The sequence below is a fragment of the Protopterus annectens genome, chromosome 16.part0 (assembly GCF_019279795.1).
Source record: "Protopterus annectens isolate FY-2018-M chromosome 16.part0, PAN1.0, whole genome shotgun sequence".
NCBI classification, from domain to species: domain Eukaryota; kingdom Metazoa; phylum Chordata; order Ceratodontiformes; family Protopteridae; genus Protopterus; species Protopterus annectens.
The window spans coordinates 395,843,248-395,857,595 of NC_056750.1; the positions used below are offsets into that span (position 1 = coordinate 395,843,248).

General features: G+C 35.3%; 1 protein-coding gene across 2 annotated transcripts in view; it reads left to right on the forward strand.

The window, feature by feature from the left end:
• LOC122791088 (nuclear receptor subfamily 5 group A member 2-like) overlaps positions 1-14,348 on the forward strand; it is a 643,734-nt gene that overhangs the window by 342,979 nt on the left and 286,407 nt on the right. For both annotated transcript variants that reach the window (XM_044058884.1, XM_044058885.1), the window contains exon 4: positions 1,827-2,470. In XM_044058884.1, coding sequence (XP_043914819.1) covers positions 1,827-2,470 — 644 coding nt within the window. The remainder of the gene's footprint in view (positions 1-1,826; positions 2,471-14,348) is intronic.

Here is a 14,348-nt window from a genome sequence, read left to right on the forward strand (position 1 = left end):
GCTGGAGTTCGACCCTGCAATTGACTAACACAGGTTAGAATTCAAAGCTTTACATATATCTTGGTACCAGTGAAAAGTTTTAAACAAAAAGGAGACAGAAGCGCCTTGCTCCCATTTCCTCAGATGAGGGTAAGAGCCCTTTTTTGCCTCAAAGTTTCTCCCTTAAGTATATCATTCATGAACATGAAGATTCTTCTTTTCTGCCATTCTGGGCATTTCTTCAGGACATTAATTTTATTTATTATTTTTAATTTTTATTATATTATTTTATTTAATTTTAATAATGATATAAGTATCATAGGAACATCTACACCTGGCCTCTGTTATCACAAATACCCAAAGCTAGAGAATTAAAGGGGAAAATCTTCCTTTTTATTCAAAACATTCTAGGATATGGAATAAGACATTAAAACATCCAGACTCTTGGCTGATTTGGTGACGAGGACCCCGAACATTTATCTAAATCAATCTAAAATCTGATTACAGTAACATGGTAGGTCATACTACTAGGGTGTTGCTGCATCTGCAATATCTCCAGATACTCTGCCCTTCACCAAGAAGGTCGATAGAAGGCTATGGTGGGAGGGTTTATACCATTAACATTTTGACTCTGATAGATTGTATTTATTTAGCACATATGTTGCGATGTCAGATGCAAGAAAATGTAAAAAGAAAACCTTGTTTATTTACTGTGCAAATGATGGCTGGGACCCTTATCACTTTCCTTCCTGCGTATGTACGTGGAGATGTTTGAAGTTGTGTGTGCGTGACTTGATTATATGCTATCCAGCATTGCGTTTATGTAGCACTACATGATTTAGTTTGTTCCATGTGGTATCACACTGCAGTGTTGCACATGGCAATGCACACACCGGTGCACTAGACATTTAGCTTTGCCTGTGATGTTTTGTACTGTGCAGGACACCATCTGCAAAGGTGTGTTGTGCCATTCAAGAATGCAGGAAACAGAGGTAAAACATTATGGGGGAGCTAAAATGTAAGTTCTTGATTAAACAGGATCTGTGGTTTATACAGCAGATAACAAAAGAGTAAATTAGCAGATAAGGATGGCAAATGTACTTTTATCTGCAATCAAATTTTTAAATTATTTGTTTCTACGTCTCAGTAATTGCTTTTGTGTGCCATTTAGGACTGACTTGACCAGATTACAAAGACAGGAGTGTCATTCAATAATAAAATGGTAGTGATATGTTTGACGGGTACTGGAAATCTGAAATAATATACCAAATGTTCTCATGAGCATGCGTATTGTAGGGAGAAGACATTTAAATTTAAATTAATCAGTGTGAAACACACGGGGCATATGTTTGCTACCTGGCATCTATGAATGGTTATGGGTCAGAGTACGATTATGGGTCAGAGTATTATTATGGGTCTGAGTATGACTATGGGTCAGAGTATGACTATGGATCTGAGTATGACTGTAAGTGTGTCTATGAAAGTATGAGCATGTATTATTATACCTTTACAAAGTACTTTCAGTTCTGTTTCCATTCCGTGGTAAAACTGCACACTTAATTGTAATACGTAGAGACAACATCTTAGATGGAGTTCTAGCCACTTGATCTATTTTTAATCCCTTGTTTAATAAAGAATGCCACACAACATATATATAATGCAAAATATTTGTATTATGATTTTCTTAATTGAAATTATTTTTTCCTTAACAGTCCTAAGAATCATCATTGGTGCGTTGCTGTGTTATAAGCGTGCTTTCTGTTGTCATTTATGTATTTATTTATTTATTTATTTACTTACTTATTTAGTTATTGTAATCTCTCACATTTTAAATAACTTTTCCTTAGCTGTACGAGCAGACCGTATGCGAGGAGGAAGAAACAAATTTGGCCCAATGTACAAGCGAGATCGTGCCTTAAAACAGCAGAAGAAAGCCCTCATACGTGCCAATGGTTATAAACTGGAAACTGTGCCTCAGACAATGGCCCCTGTTCAAACTGATTATCCAATCTCCTCCTCTATACACAACATCCATTCGATATCAAAGAGTATCCCTCCCAACCCAGCATCAGTGACTCCTGTGGACTATGACAGAAACCCATATGGACCATCTTCCCTTGGCATGACCATGGCAAATCATACAGGACTGGCTGGCTACCAATACACATCATTTCCAAACCGTGCCATCAAATCAGAATACCCTGACCACTACACAAGCTCACCTGAGTCATTAGTTGGTTACCAGTATCCTGAGGTTCATCAGATCAGTTCACCACCCAACATTCCACAGCTCATCCTGGAGTTTCTGCAGTACGAGCCTGATGAACCCCAAGTCCAAGCAAAAATCCTAGCCTGCTTACAGCAAGAACAGGCAAGTAGAGGAAAACATGAAAAACTGACTACATTCGGCCTGATGTGCAAAATGGCAGATCAGACTCTGTTCTCCATCGTTGAATGGGCACGAAGTTGCATTTTTTTTAAAGAACTAAAGGTAAGATAATATCTGCTGCTGAATTTCTGATGTTTCTACATTGCTTATACACATATATATATAGATCCCCTTCTAATACTCATATGGCCATATCAATGGATTTCATTTTCACAAGATGAAAATCATAAAAACGAAATACTCGAATGGCAATTTTTTTTCCAGGGCAGCTAAACGGTTTTATTTACTCCAGTGTGTGTTTCATTGATATTTGGGCAACTGTTTACTGCCCTGGGAAAAATTTGCTGTTTGGGTCTTTCATTTTCATGATTTTCATCTTGTAAAAATGAAATCTGATGATATGACTGTTCGAGTATTAGAAGTAGATCCATATATCTATCTATCTATATATATATATATATATATATATATATATATATATATATATATATATATATATTTATATATATATATATATATATATATATATATATATATATAGACATATATTTTTATATAATAATACTACACAGCATACTGATGTCACTCCTAACAGATATCATGTAAAGTTCCATTCTCAGCCGGTACTTCTCCTAATATCCATAAAATAGCAAAACAGAAATCAGGAGTTTAATGTTATATACAGCAATGTCTGCTGTTATTTTAATAGCCTATATCTACTATTTTCTTCTCATGTTTGACAAGAAAAAGTAACTTTTTTGGAAAGTTTTTTGAATAAATTCTGTATATTTAGAATTTTATTTTGTTAACTGGGATAGAAGACTTTGCAGAACACCTTTTTTCAGCCATGACTTTGGCCAAGAAGCACTAGAAATCTAGTACAGGAATGACAAGAACTAACACGTAAGATGGAAGTATAACTATAAAAGACTGTCTGTATGAATGTTGTACATTCATTTCCAAAGCAATTGCAATCTGATTCTCAGAATACAGAGATTACGTACTGATTTCTCATAGCAGTGATAAGAAGATTATCGTGCTACAACATTACTAATATGAGTATGATGTACAAATTTACACTATGAAATATCTCATTCATCTGTTTACTCAAACAAGTATCATTAAAATTGTCAGATTATACCCACTGCCTTTTATCTTTAGCCTGATTAATGCAATCCACTTTATGCTGTCATTAAATATGTATTAATTTATGATTTATGAGCTTTCATACTGCAAGAGGAAAGTATAAGCAAACACATTACTATGAGAAAAGAAACTAGGCAAAAAGTTACGATTCTAATACAGTTATGGAGAAAAAATTAATATAGATGAATTCTAACTCTGACAACAGTAAGATTATGTCCTTGAAGCCAAAAAAAGAATCAAGTGTAAAAGTTTGATTTTAAATACATCTTAAGCCATTTTTTGCTGTGTATTTAGGATTAGACAAAAGAATCATTCAATATAAAGGCATACTTGTAAACTGGGAGCAATACTCATTGTTTATGAGCCCTGTCGCAGTGCTTCAGGGTCTGAGGTTCAATTTGATTTCTTGTCACTGTCTGCGTGGGGTTGCATGTTCTTTCCTTTTCTGTATGAGTTCTCCCCAGGTAGTTTGATTTTCTGCCAAACACATGTCGATCAAATGATTACTGTAAAGTGTCCAAATAGACTGCATTTACCTTTGCTGTTGTGTCTGAGTTATTGCTGAAAAGGGACCATAATGATTAGTTTACTTACTTGGTCAAGAAATAAATCTTTAAATAAGTACAGTATGACCTGGATTGGAAAAACAGTGGAAATGTATACACTTAAGTTCTGAGATGAGCAGACATAAAGCTATGTAAGCACTCTGCAATGTTATTATTATGTTGGGGGTGGCCTAATGGTTAAGGTGTTTGCCTTACAAACACAAGGTACAGGGTTTGAATCTCACAGGGGATAATTGGCTAAGCTTAGAATGGCTCACAAGGGCAATTAGCCTAGTACTGATCTATGAACCTATGAACCTATTTTAGGAGTTGGGAGGGTGGCCTAATGGTTAAAGTCTTATAAACACAAGTTGCAGGGTTTGAGTCTCACAAGGGATAACTGGCTAGGCTTAAAATGGCTCACAAGCGCAGTTAGCCTAGCACTAATCTATGCTCATATGATCCTGTGTTCAGTCATTTAGTCCATTCTTCACCCCACCGACTGATTCGGTGAGGGTGGGGGCCGTTAAGCATATCTGAGTTGTCACAGTATGTACATTATTTATTTATTTTTGTTGTACTCATCTATCCAATGAAAAAATAAAATATATAGCACATTGTTTTAGAATTCTCTGTGCTTTAGGTACAATGGATGAATGTCACTCACTCATGCACTCAGTTGTGCTCACTGTGACTGCCCCTTTACAGAGTTGCTGCTCCCTGTAGGTACCATAGTTTACACTGGAAATTCTCCCTAAATAATGCTCAGAATTTCTTTCTGCTTGACAGGGGCCTGAATTGTCTCATTTATAGTCATTGCTCCATCACTAAGTTGCATGAGTTTGTCTTATAATAATATATTTAATTTATGTTAAAATAAAAGATTTGCACTTTTGGCAATCACTTTTTATACCAGATATAAATGTCATTATTCACAAAGACTAATGTTATACCTTTATTTGCTAATAAATGTATAAATATTCACAATGATTAATGTTTTATATTTATTAGCAAATAATATAATTTGCCAAAATAGGGCTCTAGTAGAGCTCAGAAAAGTGTAACAGATATGAGTCTATCCTAACAGATATGAGTCTATCCTAACAGATATGTATGATTATTTTTTATACGCCATATGATGTGTTATAAAAAACAAATAGTCTAGGTTCTGTAGGTTCTGTTACACAGCAGGAGTTTCTCATGCTGTATGGTTTTTGCTATATAGTCATAAATGCACTGGAATATCCATACCCATATTATATATGTCTGAACACCTAGCTTGAGTTAACTGTAAATTTATGTTACAGTTTTGCAGTGGTTAGGATTTCCATCATCAATTTAACAAACTGAAATGTCTTGTAATCAGACAAGGATACATTATAAGAGCTCAGTATTTTACTGTCTGCAAATCATTTAGTCTCGCAAGTGTAAACCGCATTAATACTGATGAAGATGTGCCCATCTTTAAACAAAACACCATCACCTCTGTGTTAATAATGCAGGCCAACGAGCTTGAACTCCTTTGTGTCTTAGCACTGTATCCTGGTAGACTACAGAAACCAACCCATGAGACCCACGAATCATGAAGCATATCTCAATAGCCTTACACTGTCTAAGTATCCCTGTTTTAACAGTTACACCTACTCCACAGAAAACATACATGAACAAGACTTTATCAATGTAAACACCCTCAATCAAATAGTATCCTTCCCACAACAGGTATCAGTGTACTCAGTTTTGCTCTCACCAATATACCGTCTGTTGTTTTCCACCCATTTTCTAACTCTCAGTGGACAGATTACATTATTGCATTACATTTCCCATGCATTCTCAGTACTGGACACTATCAAAGCCATCAGCCTCCAGGAACTTCTTCAAGGTGAACATCATTGTGACTGCCTTGAGACAGTTCAACAGATGCTCACCACTTGATGACACTATAGTAAGTACTGCTGCATATACACAAAGTTTATGCTCCCATCTCGACTGTTGCATAAAAACTTATGGTTCTGTTCATCGGAAATATAATGTCAAGTTTAGAAACAGTCCTCTCTAGTGAAACTCAACCATAAACAAACATGACAACAAAAAGAAAAAACCCAGAGTCGTAAAGAAAAGAATATTATCTCAGCTTGCTAAAATCATCATCAAAAGGGTTAATAAAGATCTGGGGAATAAGTTCAAATCATACAAGGATAACCACAAGAAATTGATTAATTATGTAAAGAACTTCAGAAGTAATACCCAGTATTGTACCAGCCTGTAATCTAATGCTATCGCCCACCCAAACTCTAAGGATTTGCTAACATCCTGGTAGAAAAATTCAGCTCCAGCTTTTCCTCTCATTATCTGTAAATTTTGCACTAGAAAGTGCTGCTCACACCCTTCAGAGATCACCTCGGAGCAGATACTAAAAGTGCTCTCAAGGGCAAAAAGCACTAGGTCTCTGGGACCAGTAACAGTTTAAAAAGCCTTCTATTGGACATCCTCCTTAAAGTATTTAACCACACCCACTCCAGTGGATATATTTTAGAAGACTGGACCACAGCTATGATAGTACTCTTCCACAATGGAGACCCCTGTCTGGACCCTGGCAAAAAAAGCCCTATCAGCCTCATCAATTTCACTTCCAAGGTAATGGAATATTTCCTCATGGACCACTCCAAGAGGGACATAGGGACTCAGTAGTTCCTAGACCTAAACCACTTTAGCTTATAAAACTTAGATGCCTTTTTTGAAAGAGTCACAGTATCACAGATTACTGTGATTTGGCTAAGGCCTTTCACACTGCACTGCACTATGGCATCATTAACAAACTGGTCAAATTAAATGCAAATCATTATTTGACCCACTGGATTGCCACTGGCATACAGCTAGACCCCAGTCTGTTACAGTTGGTGGTGCATTATCCTCCAGGAGACTTGTCACCAATGCTGTGCCACAGGGCCCTGTTCTAAGACCACCTCTGTTTATTTCTGCCAAGGAAGTCTAACTAAGATAAACGAGTGGTGTCAGGATTATGGTCTAAACCTGAACAAATAAAAAAATATATAGCATCATAGAGTTACAGAAAGAGGACTTCTTGCACACTTACCACATAAACAACACCCATCATTAAAATAGACACTGCTATTAGAGATTGAGGTTACTTTGTGGATAATAAACTTTCCTTTGCCCACCACATTCCCACTGTCATCAGGAAAGCCTTTTATCTTGTCCAACTGATTGCTAAGGGTATTTCCTCTCAGTTCAAAAAGGTTATATTCCCCTCAACTCATTCCTTATCGGGCACATACTAGAATAAAGTGTGACCTCCAGCATGTACTTGTATAATCACTTAATCCAACTTGAAAAACCACAGCAGTTTCTCACAAAAAAAGTCAGGTATGGGCTCACTAAGTTACTCAGAGCATTCAAAAGCACTGTCTCCCTTCTCTATCTCTAAAAGAATCTTATGTCGCAATTTTTGCCCAATGTACAAGTCTGCAAATGACCCAATCTTGCTTGACATACTGCATACACACAATACCGGTAGCAGCACAAATTGAACATCAAGGGACCAAAATCTGTATTAAAACATTAATTGGAGTTGTTTGCATTGCCTTTATTTCTTCCAAAGACTCCCCACCTGTGCAACAAACTCCCTCTTTTAGTAGAGAAAAACACTTGCCTTACCTAAAATTTAACTTAGCTGCACGGGTACTAAACTAAAAATGCAGCCCTGGCCTAGCCTCTTTACTGCTTATAGATTCTGAAGCAAGTATTTGGGTGTACCACTGGGAGTGCAGTGGCTAGAATTAAGATGGTTTAACTTGTCTATTGCCCAGTAGTACTCTATGATCCTCAAAGTGCATCATGGTCATTGCCTTAATGACTAAATAATTCCAGGTACATTCATTCACAAGGTAGAGCCGCTTCTCTGGAAAATAGCATGCGTGATTTAGGCAGCCACACATTATGCATTTATATTAGGTACTGGCTTCAGACAAATAAAAGCAGTAAAGAGACTAATACCTGATCTGCATTGTGACTTTAGTTACTTTACTTGTATTTGACCAGCTGAGATAATTCAGGCTGCCTAAATCACTCATGCTAAATTATAAACAAGTTCATGAGATTGGTATCTTTACAATGGCCTGAATATCAATGGTTGAGTAAAGGCTGAATGCAGAAAGTTTAAAAGAATTTTAGTGAGACAGTGTACTTGGAAATTGTTTTCCTAAACACAGTACAAGAAAAATGGGAGGTACTGTATCTGATGGATTGCAGGCAAAGTCTGCTGATATTTTAGGTAACTGGTGATGCTGGGGGTGCATGTAATCTACCCATGTGCACACTTAACAGTCATATTCCAACAGCATGATTACTATACTTCCAAAAAAATTATGACAGATGCCTCATGTTATATTGCTTATCTCTGCAGGACACATTTCTTACATTTGTCTTCAGGCTCAGTACTGTTGACTTGCACTAGGATTGTGAAACCTCCTGTAATGCTTATTCTTAACTGAATATTGAATTTCAATTTTCATACTGTCCCTATGATTTCAGCATTGTAGAGTTTGAATTTTTTCCACATATTGCTGGCCCCCATATTTCTCAACCTCTTAGCTCAAGAAATCTGGACAAAGCCCAACATAATGGGGCGACAAAGGCCATAAAAAATAGGACACATTTTAAATATTGCTCGTGTAGACTTAGAAAGTTGCTGAAACAACATAATTTGTGTTATCATGCATTTTCTGAAGGACATGAAGTCTGAAACTCAAATACATGTCATGATTTAGTGACTTTAATCCTTAGATCATCTCAGTGATTTGGCAAAAAAACACAATTTTTATGAGGAACAGACCAAAAATGTGTGGCAAAAATCTGGACATTCTGCAGAAATCTGTACAGTTGAGAGGTATGCTGGTCCCTTACTTAAATTTCAAGAACCCATATTTAAATGTCCTGTAATTGTGAATGTGAGCTACTCCCTACTTAGTGGCCTTTGCCTTCTCATACCCTGTTTCAAAATATACTACCTATGGAATCACTGATTCTCCTGGCAAAAGTCATATCAGAAACCAACTTTCACAGTTATGAGCTGACAAAATTATGTTTCTTGAAACTATGACAAGGCTTCTATATTTTTATACTTGGACTTGTATCCTTAAATATTTCATATTCAGTGGACAAGTTCAGTTTATTCACATATGTCAAATTAATGTCAGAATCCCCCCCATAAAAGTAGTGGATTCCCCAAGTCTTTTCAATCAGCCATAATGCTACTAGCTATAATGTCCTCATTGCTAGTTTATATTTTGTAGTGAAATATGTTAATAAAAATAACTACTGCATCATTAAAGGATACTCTTATAGTAGTTTTGTAAAAAAGTATGATTTTGTTTACTTTCTACTTTAGTCATGTATGTACCATCCTAACTCAGATAGCAAAAAGGACCTTCTGTGAGGTTATGCAGAATGTCCTTCTATGTATGTTAACACAATGCTGTTAATATACTGACAACAGATCTCTAAAATGATTGAGAACAGTTTAATGGACTAGGGATAAAAAACACTACAAAACATGTTTCATTGTTATACCCTCCACTAAAATCTTCGGCAATAAGCTCTATTTCTTATTCAAAACAAAAATAATTTAAGCACAGATCAAAACAAATAGTCTGCTGTCGTTTTCCAAATCTGAGTATTTTAAGCCGTAATGAGGGAATGACTCTTTCTTCACAAGGTTTGACAAGTCAGAGAATATTGCTATGACAAAGGAAGTAGCCAACAGTTTCTGCTTACACTGCATGCTTTTGCACAGCTGAGGCCCATGGTACACTGCAACCTATATCATTTTATCTAGGAGAGTTACACTGCATGCTTCTCCACAGCTGAGGCCCATGGTAAACTGCAGCCTATATCATTTTATCTAGGGGAGTTATACTGCGCGCTTCTCCACAGCTGAGGCCCATGGTAAACTGCAACCTATATCATTTTACCTAGGAGAGTGTTCAGATGATGTTGTGTATGTTTCTTTTGAGCAGTGTTTGCTACCTGTTATAACAAATGCCTGTGAAACAAGTGGCTGTGAATAAGGTGTTATTTATATGTATCTAAAATACCATCTTGTATTATTCATAAATCTAATATAAAATCATGTATCACGACAGGCAAACTTTTGTAAGACCAGTTAAAGCATTTCTGGCCCTTGTTGGTTAAGTTTAAAAACACATGTACTTTGAGTTTTATTTTCTTTCACACAGGAACTGCTAACATTTGATTCACTTTCTTATCTTGACTATGGACTCGCGAGTTGTGTCTGTTTAGTTACACCATTTCTGCATGGAGTGCATCATAGTCATTGAAGGCTGGCTGTCAGAAACTTCGAAACTAGAACACAATTGAGGTGACACAATAATATAGTCTATCTCCTCTGGGGTAATGATTTAAGATTCATCACTGCCAGGGGCCAGGTGTTGCTGCAATAACTAGCAATGTAAGCTTCGGTGTCAAGTGAGAGAGGTAATTGAAAGATGTCACCATTGAAAAATGACAGCTGAGAAAATTCTATCTGCAGCCTCTGGAAAGAAAATCAATATTATCATTGAGGTGCATATTAGGCAGTGGACAGAACAAGGAAGGTCAGCTTAGTCCTTGCCTGCCTATGTTCATACTGTAAATTGAGTACCTTACAACTTAAAATTGTTTGTAGCAGTTATATTTGCATGATAGCTACTTTGAATAGTTCAGTGTAAATGTTGTTTAGTTACTTATTTATTGTGTTTCTTTGCTTAGCGACATAAAGGTAGAAAAGTAAAGCCCCCACCAGAAAAAAATATAATGTCGCAGCCATCACTGGTAAATGAGGGGGGGTCCTTCTATTTAAAAACTACAGAAGTCAGAGATACACTCTGCTTCATAAACAATTACTGAATCATTATGACTCTGCCCCAACAGAAGACTCTAGGATTGTTTTTTTTTTCTGCATTACAAATGTATATGGACTTCTTGACGTTGTGATTCAGGAGCAACATAATTAAGTCCCAGCTCCACATATCATATCACAGGCATCTTTAGTTCTTATACAATGACTATATCCAGTTGCAAATATCTAATTTTTAAACAAAGATAGTTATTGCATATTTTTCACATTTTTGCTATATATAAGCAGCAACAAGCCTGCATTAACTATGGATACATGAACTGTCATATCTCTTGCAACTTTACAGTACAGCAGTCAGAAATGAATGCCAGTCATGATTTCCTCTAACATGGGTAAACAAATCCATGTTTTTTATTGCACAGAGAGCTGTCCATTTGATGTGAACTTTCCTACAGCTTTAAACATTGTCTGATTTTCATATGTAAAATAGTTTATTTCATTTTAATAAGTTTAATTGTGATTTTAAAACATAATCACTATCAAAGTCCAGAATGAAACTAAATTGGCAGTAGGACATTGACTGTTGTACTTTTAATATGGCATTTATTTAATGTAACTTTGCTATAATATTAAGAACTTTTCATTAATGGAATATTTAAGCAAGTACTCAATTTTTCGGGTTCACTATTGGAAGTGTGCATTGCCCAGCTTTATATCCATTGATTTTAATTTCCATGGACTAACCATGCACATTTGAAAAGCTAAATAATTAATTAAATGAGCATTACATTATATAATAAGCTTGACAAAAACAAACTGAAGAGAACACTACAGGAACAGCTACCATCTCTTCATCGATGTAATTTAATTGGTTTATTTTTCTAAAATAACATTTCTTATTTAGGGGCTGAATATTGGTATCACATGATTCATGCTTAAAATAAAGTACACTTGCAAGCAGAACAGTAAGAGGAGGAAGCTGCATTGTTCCATGATACTGTTTGTCATGTCCTGCACTTAATGATATCAATGTTCTTCGTTAATTTTGGAAACGGGATACATTGTTGCTCTTTGGTAAGATAAAGAAAACAATAGTAAATGGTTTTAGACTATGGCACCTTTTGCCATAGCCTTGTAGTTCTATTGTTGTAACAACTATTTCTTTTTTGCTACCATTTTACTTTAAAATGGTTTCTGTTTATAATTTTAGACCCCTTTTAAAGATGAAAGTTGGTTCTGTGCTTGTTTGCATAAATGTTCTATAGTATCTGTTTTATTTTAAACATGAATATTGCACTAAAGTAAAATAGCTTATAAAATTCCAAACAATTCATAACAAAGAACAAAGCAACTAAATATAATGAAAACTGTAAACGACTGACTTTATTTTACCTGACTACTCTCAGCATTCAATTAAATATAAAATAAATAACCTTTCAGAGTATGACAACCTGTGTGTGTGTTGTAAAAATCGATTCTTTGGCTTGGTTGTTTAAGCTGGTAGAAGAACTTGCTCTAGCTGTTTTGGGAGTATAGCTACAAATCATCAGTTTAGTAAGATCTCATTGGGACAAATACTCATTTTTTTAGTATTACAAAACATATGCACATAGAGCCAATTTGTTTATTTACTATTTGTTTACTGGTAAGTGGGCTGGTATGTTGACTCTTTTCAGCCAAGACCCTCTAAAATGTATCCAGCATCATTAATAAGTATAAAAATATTTCCTTAATGGCGCAATTTAATGATTTACCTTCATTTCACTCAACCATCTATATCATGATGTCAGTTTTTATATAGTTACAGATTGCATATTTAAGAAAACAGTGCATCACTTAACATTTATCATGAGTTCCAGTACGTCCTGTACTGTGAAAAAAGGTAGCTATTGTACGACAGTTTGTTTTATCTTCATTTGGATAATAAGCTCTTCACTGTCCCAGCAAATTTTATTATTTTGGATAACAAGCTCTTCACTGTCCCAGCAAAAAAAAGGTAAATCATCTATGCGCATTTCAAACATTTTATGTAGCATGTAAGTATATATCCCATCTATAGATAATTGTATATTAAACAGAACCAAAGGTTGTTTGACATATTTTCTTTTGTGAGAACATATGTATTATTTTTTTAGTTAATTCTTTCTTGCAAAACTCCTGCATTTCCTAATGTTAAAGGATTAAGAGAAATTGTTTGTCTCTTTTAGTGTCTATCAGTTTATACATACACACACACACACACACACACACATACACACAAGAGTAAGAGCAGCTGCAAAAGTGAAACTGTCAGGTTTTATAAAATGCATAAATATGTACACCATGTACCAAACTAGTAATTGAAAATGCATCTGTTATATCTAATAAGAGTTTTTTTTCAAAATTTTGACAGGGTTATTATAAAATTCACAATTTGTGGATTACTCGTTTGTAAATTGCAAAGGAAAATATCAGATGGTAATATTTCTTCTCAGTTGCAGAAAATGGAAACGCTTTATTTTCTAAGGATATTTTTTCTGTACATGGAAAAGCACACACATCCTAACAGTTCATAGTTTGACCCATTTCTATTTTAGCAAAACAACCTAGTCTCAAATGACACCATGTATATTATACATTATTTATGCCATGTATATTATACATTGTTTATACTATCCTTTAATGAGGTCCCTTTATGGACATTACGTCTGATATGTACATACCTTATAGTAGTTGCTATCATTTTCTTGTCCATAACTGGCCTTTGCCCACATAAATAACAGACTGCCTCCCTCTTCCTTTCTTTCACTTCCCTTCTGCCATCTTCCCTTTCTGCTCTGTACTGTATCTCCTCACTTTCGTAATCTTTTCGCGCATGTTCTACTTGTCTCCCTTTCTGGTCTATGCCTTGTCCGTTTCTCTGCCCGCACTTTCCTGATATCCTCTTCTTTCCCTGCTTTAGTTATGTCTCCCTTCAGGTATACGACCATTAATAGCATATCCCTTTTTTTTTTCCTTTCTTATATGCGATTTTTAATCCATACTGGGTAGTGGTATGTTTTTTTAAGTTCACCTGTATCTGTTAGTGTGATCTCTTCAACCTTTTGAAACAATAGAGCTAGAAATATATGAAGCCATTTTATTAATAAAAACAAATTATTACAGTGGTTAGTATTTAACTGGTAGGTCATATCAGGGTATCTGGAATATTTTAATTTGTGTGAGGTAATCAGATTTTGCACAAATCACTGAAGTGATGACGAACCATAGTACATTAAAACATCAAAGATAATTAATGGTAGCATTAATGGTTGTCTTAATACTGTATAACATGCCAAAGATTATCAGTTTTAAAATAAGAATATCTTTAATCCCAAGGTACAGTGGAGTATATCTATTTTAAAGTGCAATTGATTTCTAGCATTACTGCATTGAA